The sequence below is a fragment of the Choloepus didactylus genome, chromosome 21, assembly GCF_015220235.1.
Source record: "Choloepus didactylus isolate mChoDid1 chromosome 21, mChoDid1.pri, whole genome shotgun sequence".
NCBI lineage: Eukaryota > Metazoa > Chordata > Mammalia > Pilosa > Megalonychidae > Choloepus > Choloepus didactylus.
The window spans coordinates 8,829,069-8,842,634 of record NC_051327.1 but is presented as its reverse complement, the minus strand read 5'-3'; the positions used below and the strand labels follow the sequence as shown (position 1 = coordinate 8,842,634).

The window sequence follows — 13,566 nt, the reverse complement described above, 5'->3', positions numbered from 1 at the left end:
ATTGAGCACCCTAGGTTTCCATGAGTTACACAGTCCCCATCTTTATCCTTCATCTTTTGTTCTGGTGTTCCACATGGTCCCAACCTTCCTCTTTCAGCCATACTCACAGTCATCTTTGTTCAGTGTACTTACATTGCTCTGCTACTATCTCCCAAAATTGTTTTCCAAACCTCTCAGTCCTGCCTTTTCCTTTCTGTCTGCAGTGCTTCCTTTTGTGTTTCCTGTAAAGCAGGTATCTTGTTCACAAACTCTGTCATTGTTTGTCAGAGAATATTTTAAGCTTTCCCTCATATTTTAAGGATAGTTTTGCTGGATATAGGATTCTTGGTTGGTGGTTTTTCTCTTTCAGTGTCTTAAATATATCACCCCACTTCCTTCTTGCCTCCATAGTTTCCATTGAGAAATCCACACATAGTCTTATCAAGATTCCTTTATATGTGATGGATCACTTTTCTCCTGCTGTTTTCAGGATTATCTCTTTATCTTTGATGTTTGATAATCTGATTATTATGTCTTGGGATAGGCCTATTCAGATCTCCTCTGTTGGGGGTATGCTGTGCTTCTTGGATCCATAATTTTATGTCTTTCATAAGAGATGGGAAATTTTCATTGATTATTTCCTCTGTTACTGCTTCCGCCCCTTTTCCTTCTCTTCTTCTTGGACACCAATGACATGGACATTCTTGCTTTTCATTTTGTCCTTTAGTTCCAGGAGACATCACTCATATTTTTCCATTCTTTTCTCTATCTGTTCTTTTGTGTGTAGGCCTTCAGGTGCCTTTTTCTCCAGTTCCTGAGTGTTTTCTTCTGTCTCTTCAGATCTGCTGTTGTATGTTTCCATTGTGTCTTTCATCTCTTGTGTTGTGCCTTTCAAATCCATAGATTCTGCCAGTTGGTTTTTCAAACTGTCCATTTCTATTTTAGGTACACCCAATGTTTTCATTATATGGTTCAGCTCTTTCACCATATCTTCCCTAAACTTTTTTAATTGATTTATTATTAGTTGTTTCAATTCCTGTATCTCAGTTGGAGTGTAAGTGTGTTCCTTTAACTGGGCCATAATTTCATTTTTCTTAGTGCAGGTTGTAGTTTTCTGTTGTCTATGCATGGTTTCCTTGGTTACCCCAATCAGGTTTTCCCAGACCAAAATAGGCTCAGGTCCCAGAAGGAAGAAAATATTCAGTATCCAGTTTCCCTGAGGGTGTGTCTTAGAAAATTGGTACACCCTGTGATGCCTCAGGTCACTGTACTTTTCTGCCCAGCAGGTGGTGCCTGTCAGCCTATAACTTCAGACTGGTGTAAGAAGTGTTGTCCATGGCTTTTTACCCCCAGGCTCTATGTACTGGTTCTGAATGGAAGGTGGGTAGTAGAGCTGGGCCTCACCCCTTTCCTCTTAGGGAAGATAATCCCCCTAGGGAGAGATCTTCAGCATTTGAATAGACTCTGCCTATGCTATCTCCACCCTTGTCTGGGTCAGAGCAGTGGGAATTGAAAATGGCTGAGGCTGTCTCCACTGGGCTAAAACAGGTTCAGAAAGCCTCTTTCAGGGCTAGTCTGCTGCCACCCTCTACCTCTCCAAGGTCAGTCATCACCCAAAGCCTCTCTCTCCTTGTTGGGGATTCATAAATTATAGTAAGCAGTCCACACTCATTAATTAAAACCCCAGTTGGAGCTCAGCTGAGCTATATTCACTTGCTGTGAGAGAGCTTCTCTCTAGCAACATGAGGCTTTGCAGCTTGGGCTGTGGAGGGAGGGGTTTCCCCTATTGGATCTGCCATTTTTACTTACATATTTTATGCCACAATCTTGGGCATTTCTTCCAATTCAGGTTGGTGTCTGATGAGTGGATGGTCATGTTTGTCCCACTGCAGCTATTCCAGATTATTTACTAGTTGTTCCTCATTGTTTATTAGTTGTTCTGTGGGGACTAATTAGCTTCCACTCCCCTCTATGCTACCATCTTAGATCTTGGGAGCTTTTCAATGATTGACTCAATCTATTTGCTTGTGACTGGTTTGTTGAGGTTGGCTATTTATTCTTGGGTCAATGTTGGTTGTTTATGCTTTTCTAGGAAGTTGACCATTTTGTGTAAGTTGTTCAGTTTATTAGCATATAGTTGCTCATATATGTTCACATTATCTCCTTTATTTCTGCAGGATCAGTAGTTATGCTTCCTTTCCCATTTCTGATTGCATTTATTTGCATCTGCTCCCTCTCTCTCTCTCTCTCTCTTTTGTTAGCCTAGCTAAGGGTCCATCAATTTTGTTGATTTTCTTGAAGAACCAGCTTCTGGTTTTGTTGATTCTCTCTATTGTTTTCCTGTTCTCAGTTTCATTTCTTTCTGCTCTATTCTGTGTTATTTCTTTCCTTCTGTTTCTGTTGGGGTTTATTTGCTGTTCTTTCTCTAGTTCCTCCAGGTAGACCATTAATTCCTCAATTTTTGCTCTCCCTTATCTTTTAATATATGAATTTAGGGCAATAAATTTCCCTCTTTGTATCACCTTTGCTGCATCCCATAAGTTTTGATATGTTGTGTTTTCATTGTCATTTGCCTCGAGGTATTTACTAATTACTCTTGTAATTTCTTCCTTTACCCACTTGTTTTCTAAGAGTGTGTTGTTTAGTTTCCAAATATTTATGAATTTTACAATCTTCTGTCTGTTATTTCTTTCCAGCTTCATTCCATTATGATCTGAGATAGTGTTTTTTATAATATCAATATTTTTAAATTTGTTGAGACTTGCTTTGTGACCCAGCATGTGGTCTATCCTAGAGAATGTTCAATGAGCACTTGAGAAAAACATGTACCCTGGTTGTTGTGGGGTGTAGTGTTCTATAAATGTCTGTCATTATCTTAAATATATCATACCATTGTCTTCTCGCTTCCATAGTTTCTTCAGAGAAACTTGTAGTCTTTTTGAGCTTCCCTTGTGTGTGATGGATTGCTTTTCTCTTGCTGCTTTCAGAATTCTGTCTTTGTCTTTGACATTGGACAATCTAATCAGTAAGTGTTTTGGAGTATGTCTTTGGGGTGTATTCTGTTTGGGGTGTGCTGTACTTCTTGAATCTCTAATTTTCTGTCTTTCATAAGAGTTAGAAAATTTTCAGTGTTTATTTCTTCTATTATTCTTTCTGCCCTCTTTCCCCTCTCTTCTCTCTCTGGGACATCCATTACATGGATATTTGTGCATTTCATGCTGTCACTGATCTCCCTAAGGCCCTGCTCATATTTTTCCATTCTTTTGACCAACTGTTCTTTCATGTGTGTGAATTCAGATGTCTGGTCTTCCAATTCACTGATCCTTTCTTCTTCCTGTTCAAATCCACTGTTGTAGCCCTCCATTGACTTTTCCCTCTCCTCCATTATGCCCTCATTCCCATAAGTTCTTCCATTTGCCTTTTCAAGTTTATGAATTCTTCCTTATAGTCATCCAGTGTCCTCCTTATATCCTTCATTTCTTTTTCTATGTCTTCCCTCAGTTCATTGGCTTGATTTTTGAATTGATTTGGCTTTGTTTGAACATCTCCAACTCAGTTCATTGAGTTGATTTAGCAATCATTGCTTCAACTTCTGTGTCTCAGTTGAACTATTAATTTGTTCCTTTGGCTGGTCCATATTTTCATGTTTCCTACTATGGCTCATTATCTTAAGCTGTCTAGGCATTTGACTTTCTTGATGAGTTTATTCTGGAGCTTGTCACACTTTTTCCTAGGGTTTTCTTGGTTGGCTTTGTTCTCTAACCCTTGGTGTTCAGTTCAGCCTATTCTAGACCTTTAACTTAGATTCTTTTGAGTTTATCAGAGTTTTTAACCTCTTGTTTTCCTGTTTCTTTCCCTGCCTCTAGGTAGCTTGCTTGTGTGATGGTCTCCTCAGATGTGGCTGACCCCATTCAGGTTTTCCCAGTCCAGAGAGGCCCAGGTCTCAGAAGGAGGGTATGGAGTTTCTTTGAGAATGAGACCCTCCTTTGAGGCCTTTAGAGTCTATGCTCCTCCTACATTGTCCAGCAGGTGGCATTTGCCAGCCCACAGTTACCCACCAATGTAAGGAGGCATGGATCATTTAGTTCTCTGGGTGACCCTGCCCCTGTCAGGGGCATGGCTGACTGAAGCTGGTTTCTGAGTTCCAGCCCCTGGGATCCAAGTTCCCAAAAGAGGGCTACCACTGGAGCTGGCCCACACTCCCCTTTTCTTGGGATGTTATGGTGTTTAGTGAATTTTCTCCACCACTAGACTTATTGTTTTGTCTCTCAGAGCTATCATAGCTCTGCTCTTGCCTGGGCCCAAATTGGAAGTCTTTGTGGCTTCCTGTAATGGGCTTCTTAGAATAATTGTTTCAGAAAAAAATGAAAATGGTAAAAAAAAGAAAGAAAGAAAAGAAAAAGAAAAAGAAGATGGGCCCAGTGTGAACAATTTGCAGTCCTTGCAGATTTTACTGGCTATTGAAATGCTAAGAGACAAGTAATTGAGGGCCATTAAGGAACAATCAAGAAAGCAGAGGAACTGGCTTTGCAGACATGGGTCCCCACCCCCTGGAATTTCATATGTGCCTGAATCTGTTTGAGCACATCCCTTCTCCATATTATGTTCACTAGAACTCCAAAAAGTTTCTCTTTTATTTATTATTTATTTATTTATTTATTTATTTATTTATTTTTTGCTAGCCCTATCTCCTCTCTACCAGGCTGACTGCTCCAAGATTCTCCAGTGTCTGGACTTGGTCTATCTATGTTTGGAATTTTTGATCAGCGCTCTGAGTTTTCAGTCGGAGCTGCAACTGCAGTTCTCCCTCCTGGTTCCCAGCACTGACGGCCCCTCATCCCATGGGACTGTGCCTAGCCTAGCAGGGAAGGGCATGGGGCCTGTGGTAATGAGCATGTATAGATTTCACTGATCTCAGCTGTTGCACACATTTGTGAGTATTGCATGAAGTATGTCCAAAGTCAAATTGTTCTGCAGTGTCCAGTCCATGCAGTTGCCAGCTTTCTACCAACTGCCCTGGAGGTGTAACTAAAACCCACACCTTGCCACTCCATCATCTTGCCCAGCCCCCTCATGAAACAGGCTTAATTACACTTTGACCTCACTTATCATGTTATCCAAACCACAAATGAAAACACTATCAAGCTATTGGAATGATACATTGTATACCAATATGTTCCCTTATATAATTGTCTTTTCCTTAAGGGCACTATGTGGTTGAGGGGTATATGGTTAATAGAATTGAAGCACAATAAAAACCCGTCTTACAGATTTGAGTAGTCAAGAATCAGACCAAAGCTGCTGGAGACTGAATTGCATATGGACAGGGTGAGACTACACACAGCTCAAGGGGAAAAAAAAAAAAATGCTGAAAGGCTGAGAGAGTTGAGCAGAAATTTCAGCATCTTCTCAGTGGCAGATGTGTGGGAAAAAATTCTGGAATTCAAGCTCTGCGAAGTTAGAGTGACTTATTAAATGCTTCAGACTTTCCATTGAAGCCCAAGAAAGACTATGCCTGAGGATTAAAGTCTACATCCCAGAAGTATGGACTATGTTATAAGACTTACATCAAAACTAAAGCATGCCCACACTAACAAAGCCAAAAGTTCAAGCCTCTTAGGGTTAAAGGAAAACTACCAATAATTTAACTGTCCTCCAGAACAAAACTCAATATAATCAGACTACCACAGAGTACAGTTTCTAAATTGTATCATCCCAAAGTGTAAGTTTTCTTAAAAATTCATTACAAATACAAAAAAAAAAAAAAAAACAAGAAGAATATATGACCTCAATCAGACTGAGAGAAGTCTCAGATATTGGAATCAGCAGATGAGTTCTTAAAAATAACTATAAAATCATGTTTAAAAATCTGTAGGTGTAATGTGAAAATGGAATGGTAAATAGTTTTACCAACCAACTTGATCTGCTTGAACATCCCTTTTCCCCAGGAAACTACAGAAAAATAACCGAGGCAGGCTGGCATACCAATAACCTTTTTTTTTTGGGGGGGGGTGCAGAATCTGTATCAAGGATTGTAGGACTGCTGTGCTCTTGTCAGACTGTACTGAGATTTGTTGACTCCAAATCACACACATGCTTTTCCCTTCACCAGTGTGGCACTTATCTGCATGATCGTGGACTCTTATCAAGTAGGCACTGCTCCAGCCCTGTTTGGTGAGAAGTTCCATGCAGATGGCACCTCAGCCCAGAACATACCCTCCGAGAGGACTGGAGACACAACCCTGACAAATGGTGGGTCAAAGGGAAAGTTGTCTTTAAAGGAAAAGTTAAGTAGAATGGAGTCAGCTTCTTTCTCTTTGACGATCTAGATATCATCGTACAAAGTGCTGTCCTGGTCAACTTTGAGGAGTCTGACATTCCAATCACACAGACTGCCATTCACAAGTTTGACTGCAGAGTTTCCACCTTTGAAACTCTGTGATCGGTACATATCCCTGAGCTCCTTCATCAGCAGGTCACTGGCCTGCACCTAGTCAGACACCACACCATTTAACTAATCTTGCCTCTGGTTGTTTTAATTTTCTCTAGTATGGCCAAGTTTTCTTTTCCAATACCATCATCTTCAGATTTCTTGCCCTCAGCTGGTTATTCTTTCATTTCATAGTGATCCAGGTCTTCCATGTCCTCAGGCATCTCCTCATCTTCATCTTCTGAAGACATGTCTTCCTGCGTGCACTGCTCTGCAGGTCGGGGATGATCCTCTTCAGATGCTGCAATAGCAGAGCATTCTCTTTCTTTTTGTCCACCAGCCCCTCCAAGACAGCTGCCAAGTTGGGGTCATCAGACTCCAGGGACCAGATGGAGGACACAGCAGGGTATGACTCCATGATGTTGCGGTGGATGCGGGCAGGATCCCCAGGCACCGACCCCCGCGGGGAGAGATGTGGTCCGGGCGCGCACTCCGCCCGGGCCCCTGAGGCCCCAGCTAGTAGGAATTCGCAGCTCAGCTCGTTGCTTCAGCGCTGGCAATGTGGAAGCGCTCGTCGCGGTGGAAGACGGACTCCAGCAGCTTCAGCTCCCGCCTCAGGCAGGGCCCTGACCCTGGTCCCGGGCCCCTCCCTTGGCCGCCCCTGGTGCGCCCCACCTTCGGCCCCCCAGCTGTGGCCCCGGCCCCAGCTGCTACTGCCCCTGCGGCTGCAGCTGCTGCATCCTCCGCTCTGCTCAAGCTCCCGCTGGCCAGGCGCCCCCGACCTCCGCTCCGGGCTCCGCCGCTGCCGGGGTCCGGGCTTCCTGATTCCCCCTTCACCCAACAATCTTTTGCAATCCCTCTACCTCCATGGGAGAGGAGGAACTGTTATAAACTAGTCCAGCAAGTCTGTTTATCTTCACCGGATAAGACCATTCCTACAGAAAACCTCAGCAAACAGCCCTTGCAAATTTGTGGCCCGTGACACAAGGACATCCTGCCCTGAACAACTCACAGAGCTCTCATCCTCTTTGCCTCCTCCTCCCCATCCCTCCACATCCTTTCTTTGTTCTAAGTAGCTATGTAAACTCTTTCCCCACCACTTTTTTTGAGGAATAACTTTCTTCAAGTTTTCCCTCCATGCATGTCGCTTACTTCAATAAACTTATTCTGTATCTTGGTTTGCGGAGTCTGTTTTCAACTTAATAGTACCTATTACAACTATGTCTTTAATTAACAGTAATATCTTAATATTTTGTCATCAACAATAGCAAATGTACCAAACCACTACTAGGGGTCAATAATGGATATGGAGTAAATAAGATAAATGGGATGTTTTGGGTTTTCTTTTTTATGTTTATTTGGGGAGGGTAATGAAAGTGTTCTAAAGTTATGGTGAGGAATGTGCAACTATGTGATGATACCTTGAGCCACTGACTGTATACTTTGGATGGATTGTATGGTGTGTGAATATACCTCAATAAAATTGCATTAAAAATAAAATAGAAAAAATCTACAGGAAATAGATCAATGTAATCAATGAAAAGATAAAAAAAATTGGGGGAGTATTGGAGATTCTCTTAAAGAATCAAAAGGAAATTCTGTAACTACAAAACGCAATGCATGAAATCAAAATATCATTGGATGGAAATTACAGAAAAATTAAGGCTGAGAGAAGGCATAGCCAAAAGATATGTGTGACAAGAAGAGCAAAAGAAAATTATTCAGGTAGAAGGAAACCAATATCAGACTGAAATTAGGATTTACATGAAAGAATGAAGAAAATAAAAATGACGTAGGGAAAATAGGAGCGATTTTCCTTTGCTAAATAATTTTAAAAATACTGTTTAAGGCTCATCCTGTTGGGTTTTGAACTTGCTTGTGACCTGTTTTCCTTCCAAATTCTTCCTTCTGGAATGGGAATGTCTAACCTATGGTTGCTCCACCATAGTATTTGCCCAGAATGGACCACAGCCATAACTGATTTTGATGAAACTTTGTACTTAGTGTCGTTATGGAAATGGGTTAAAACTTTTGGGATGTTGTGATGGAATGAATGTATTTTGCAAATGGTAAGAGGTCCAGAGGGTAGGCTGTGGTAGATTAAGGTGTGTACCCCAGAAAAATAAAAAAATCTTAATCCATTCTTGTGGGTATGAACCTTTGTAAATAGGGCCTTTTGAAGATGTTATTTTTAGTTATGATCTGACTCAATGGAAAGAGTTTGGGCCTTAATCCTATAACTGGAGGCTTTATAAAGAGAAAGCCATGCGGAGGAGTAGAAGCTGGAAGTCAACATAACCCAGAAGAGAAAGGAAAGGACATTGCCTTGTGACAGAAAAGCCAAGGAAACAAAGGATCACTGGCAGCCAGAACCAAGGCAACAGTCTTCAGGAAGAAAGCATCATTTTGCAGTCAACTTGATTTTGGACTTCTTATAGCTTCAGTGCCATGAGCCAATAAATTTTTGTTGTTTAAACCATCCCACAGCATGGTATGCATCTTAGCAACCTGGGGAACTAAAACAAAGCACTTCCAACTTCCATCTTCCTCCTGGCACCAAAGCCAATGTCAAATGCTTTAGATTTCTGTTACGGAAGTGTCTCACTTCCAAGTTCCAGCTGTTGTTCTGAGTATCTTTTGCTTCATGACTTGTGACTTCACATTTTTGTGACTTTATAGCAACTATTTTATTTTCTCTCCAGATTTTATGGGACAGAAATTCAGCCAGGGCTTGGCTAGGTGTTTTTTGTTTGTTTGTTTGTTTTTGCTTCATGTGGCATGAATTGAAGTTACTCTTTGCTTTTTAGCTAATAACTGGACTGTTTTGAAGGATCCAAGGTAGTTTAATTCACATTTGTGGTATTTCAGAAGAGATGCCTGGAAGGGATCCTCTGGGCTACAGCTTTGTAATTGGGTAATGAGTAGAGGCTGGAAGAATTGTGAGGTGCTTGATAGAAGATAGACGTTTAAGAGGATTGCACTAGAGAAAGCACCATAACCTTCTGTTTGCCACCATTTAGATTAGAGTGTGAATTTTTGTTATTCTGGAACCCCATTGTAGGCTGGGCATGTGAAGAAGATAGCAGGTCTCTAGTTCATAAATACTTAAAGAGAGAGGAACCATCATTGATGAACTGTATAAAGAAACTGCACCCAAGGAACCTAATCTATACCTGGTCTGGATTTAGAAGTTGAGATCCTGAATGTCAATTTGATGCTGTAATGGGATGAGAGCTTGGAGAAGGAATGAGTATGCTGTGTGTGTGAGGCAAGTGTATTGTGGCCAGAGGGTGAACTGTGACAAATTGTATTTTCTAAAGTTGAATACAACAGCATCTTTCATTTATTCTCTTTTCAATGTCACTTTACCACTCCTCAACCAAAATATGTAGTCAATTTCTCCACCTTTTTGAATATGAGCAAGCTTATGTTTGCCTTATCTAATAGAATATGACAGAAGTGATGTCAAGTGAGTTCTGGGAATGACTACTAACTGGCCTGCCAAGGACCAGCCACAAAACCCCAGACATTAGCTGAATACCAAATAGTGACATTAGGTCATGTCATATGGAGCAGAAGAATTGTTCAGTCAAGTTCTGCCTAAACTTCTAACTAAAGGAGATCATGAGGTGTAATACAGCATTTCCTGTTTCAGCCATGAAGTTGTGAGACAGCTTGTTATGCATGAATACATAACTGTGCAATCATACAGACCCATGTGTGTTACAATTATAAATTTTTATTGAAACTTATAAATCAAGCCTTCCTAAGGGTAAACTAGAAATGATAACATACCATTGTCTTCAAAATCAATATTTGGAGTAATAAAACACTGAATATGATTGCATGGAAAGTTCTTGAGCTTAACAAAATGACCCTAAAGTTTGTCAGAAGGAATAAACATTTAAAAAATGCCAGAAAATTGTTGAAAATGATGAGTAATTAAGGGTGATTATTCCTATTATATATAAATACAAATTAAAAATCCTAATGACTATAATAATATGTTGGTGGCAGAGGAGCAAACCCCCTTAAAATTTAAGTAATGTAAGATGTGTGAAAGACTGAATCTTCTAGATAAATAAAACAACAAATTAAAAGGATAAATTCCAAACCATTACTGAAAATAATTAATAATTAGTAAATTATGTTAGCAGAATATTTCATCTATTTGGGGAAAATAAGCTTAAATATGTCTTCAACACAAACAAAAATAAATTATAAATGGATTGAAAAATAATTTTTGAAAAGTTGTTAAAAAAAGAAGAGATAAAAATGTATAAAATCACTGAAGGAAATGGAACTTTCCAAGTGTGATATAATAAAAGAAATTAAAGATTAAAATATTAAAATATAGCAGCTATATATAAAAAAATTATAACATAAACAAAACAAGGCAAATATCAAAGAAAAGTAGTATATATCTCTAATATTAAAAGAGTTCATCAGAATTCATCAGTAAATTCTGACTCCAACAGAGCAAGAAAGGACACAAGTAACTGACACAGTTTAGGGAGTGGATTCTATATCCCAGATATTGTTCAAGGAATACAAAGACTATTAAATAATTTCCCTGCCTTTAGAGCACTTACAGACAAAAGAACACTAAATTTAACTATATAAATTTGAAAATTAACTAGATATACAAAAGTGGCGGACTGATTTAAGTAAACTTGGTTATAATCATACTCTTGATATTATTTCATGAACAGTGCTGTGTTTAGGCAGAATTTGAGATGACAAAATTGATTTCCAGGTAGTAATAATAGTGATAAAATTCTGGATACAAAGTTATTCATACAATATGTTTTATCAGTGGAAAGTACATTTGGCCCCTCATGAACCAAACTAAATAGGGAATGCAGGAACAATGAGTTTCTTTGATCGCATGTTTCCTACCTTATAAGAGGCAGATCATATTTTATTTCAAGTCATTCAAAGAGAGAAATGTTTGCAAAGATTTTATGAATAAGGTTTCTGTCAATTAAAGCAATATATTCTGGCCTCTTTATGACCTGATGTCCTGCATTATATTGATGAGTGAGGTGTGAATGGAAACAACATATATTGTTCAGCATCTTTCTTGACAATGATATAATTCAAAATTATCTAATGTCAATTTCTACATTCTATATTCAAACGTATTACAGACTGTGCTAATTTTACATATGAAACACAGAGCCTGGGTCCTATTAGAAGGTCACAGATCACTATAAACAAGAATATAGGGACATTGCAATACAGCAGAGGTAGCATCAGATATTTTAAACTGTCTGGAAAGATTAATACATTATTTTTAATAACACCAATCAATGCTGCTCCATTTGAGGAGATAATATGATTTACCAGTTGGAAAAAAAAGAATAAAATTTTAGTCATTTTTCTGCATATCTTCCTTGTTCATTCAAATTCTTTTTGTATATTTAGTCTCCTTTTGATTAATATTATAACTCTGAAGTCTCATTCCTCTTCAACCTTTACCTGTTAGTCAATAAGAAAACACCTGTATATTTAATATATCTTGAAAAATCAAAAAAAAGAATATATACTTCAAATGTTAGTATGGGCTGTCTTTGTGTGGAGAGGAAAGAATCATATTTTTATGTCTTATTTTATTTTTTGTTTTCCCAAAACCTTTAATGAGCACTATTAATTCTGAAAAAAAGGATTAACTTTATTTAATAAAGAGACGTGAGAAAATCTTCCATGAACTAAATTTACAGTATTAATTATAACATAACATCACATAGAACATAAACCTATAGTCTGATTTTATAGAGCCATTTTACACCAAAAAAGGAATGTTTCCCTAAGAAATCTTGAAAATATCAAAAATATATTTTGAACAAAACTGACCACTGTTAGTGTTCACATAATGAATATTTTTCATCATGCACAATTTATTAAACCTTAGGAGAAAGTTACTACAATTAAATAATCACATATGGATTTTTTTCAAAGGAGTAACTCTCCTAAAAATAAATGCCGCATTTCTCTGCCATCTCATGTCCTTTTCTGGTCCAGAGCTTCTTCATGGCATTTTTTATCTCCGCATTTCTCAAGGTATAGATTAAGGGGTTCAACACAGGGGTAATAACAGTGTAAAACACAGTCAAGGATTTATCAATGTGTAAGGTAGAAGGAGGTCTAGCATACATAAAAATGCAGGGGACAAAGTAAAGGACCACTACAGTGACAAGGGAACCACAGGTGGATAAGGCTTTGCGCCTCCCTTCCTGACTAAGTTTCTTCAGGGAGTGCAGAATGACCCCATAAGAGACAAGTAAGAGCATAAAGATGACTATACAGATCGCCCCATCATTGGCAACCACAGTGAGACCAATGATGTAGGTGTCAGTGCAGGCAAGTTTTAATAAGGGATACCTGTCACAGATGAAGTGGTTGATGACATTATGGCCACAGAAGGGAAGGTCATAAACAAAAAGAAGATGAACTACAGCATGCACAAAACCACCAACACAAGCCAGCAGGAGCAGAACACAGTTCCATTGATTCATAATTGTCATATTATGCAGGGGTTTGCAGATGGCCACGTAGCAGTCATAGGCCATGACCAGCAGAAGTAAAATCTCAGCACCACCAAATAAGTGTCCTATAAAAAGCTGGGTCATACAAGCTTGAAAGGAAATAGTTTTCTTCTCATAGAATAAGTCTATAATCATGTTTGGGGTAACCGTTGTAGAATAAACAGCATCCATGAATGATAAGTATCCAAGAAAGAAGTACATGTGGGCATCCAGAATTGAGCTGACCACCACAGTCACAACAATGAGTAGGTTGCCCACCATTGTCACAATGTAAATGAACAGGAAAACAACAAACAATATTTTCTGACCCTGGAGGCTCTGAGTGAGCCCTAAGAGGACAAACTCGGTCACATTAATCCTTTGTTCCATATGTTATCCTGTATATCCTTGTTTTGGAAGTATGGAAAAATGCATCTAAAAATACAATTATGACTAGTAACACTACAAAATTTTAAGATAATGTGTTTATTCATTCAACAAATAGAAGACATTATTTGTTACGTTCCATCACAAAGATTATAAGAATACAAGGCTGACATAAAAAATTGGTCTCAAACCTCAGTGATTTTATAGACTATCAGACCCCCCCCCCCACACACACACAGGTAA

General features: G+C 39.0%; 1 protein-coding gene and 1 pseudogene across 1 annotated transcript; both read right to left on the bottom strand.

The window, feature by feature from the left end:
• Window positions 1–5,885: 5,885 nt before the first annotated feature.
• LOC119518103 lies at window positions 5,886–7,149 on the bottom strand (annotated as a pseudogene).
• Window positions 7,150–12,381: 5,232 nt separating this feature from the next.
• LOC119518101 (olfactory receptor 4A47-like) lies at window positions 12,382–13,326 on the bottom strand. The gene has a single exon (XM_037815165.1). It carries the CDS (start codon window positions 13,324–13,326, stop codon window positions 12,382–12,384), a length of 945 nt encoding a protein of 314 aa, XP_037671093.1.
• Window positions 13,327–13,566: the final 240 nt, after the last annotated feature.

Coding starts and splice junctions, on each gene's coding strand:
- LOC119518101 (XM_037815165.1), bottom strand. CDS start 13,326: ATGGAACAAAGGATTAATGTGACCGAGTTTGTCCTCTTAGGGCTCACT.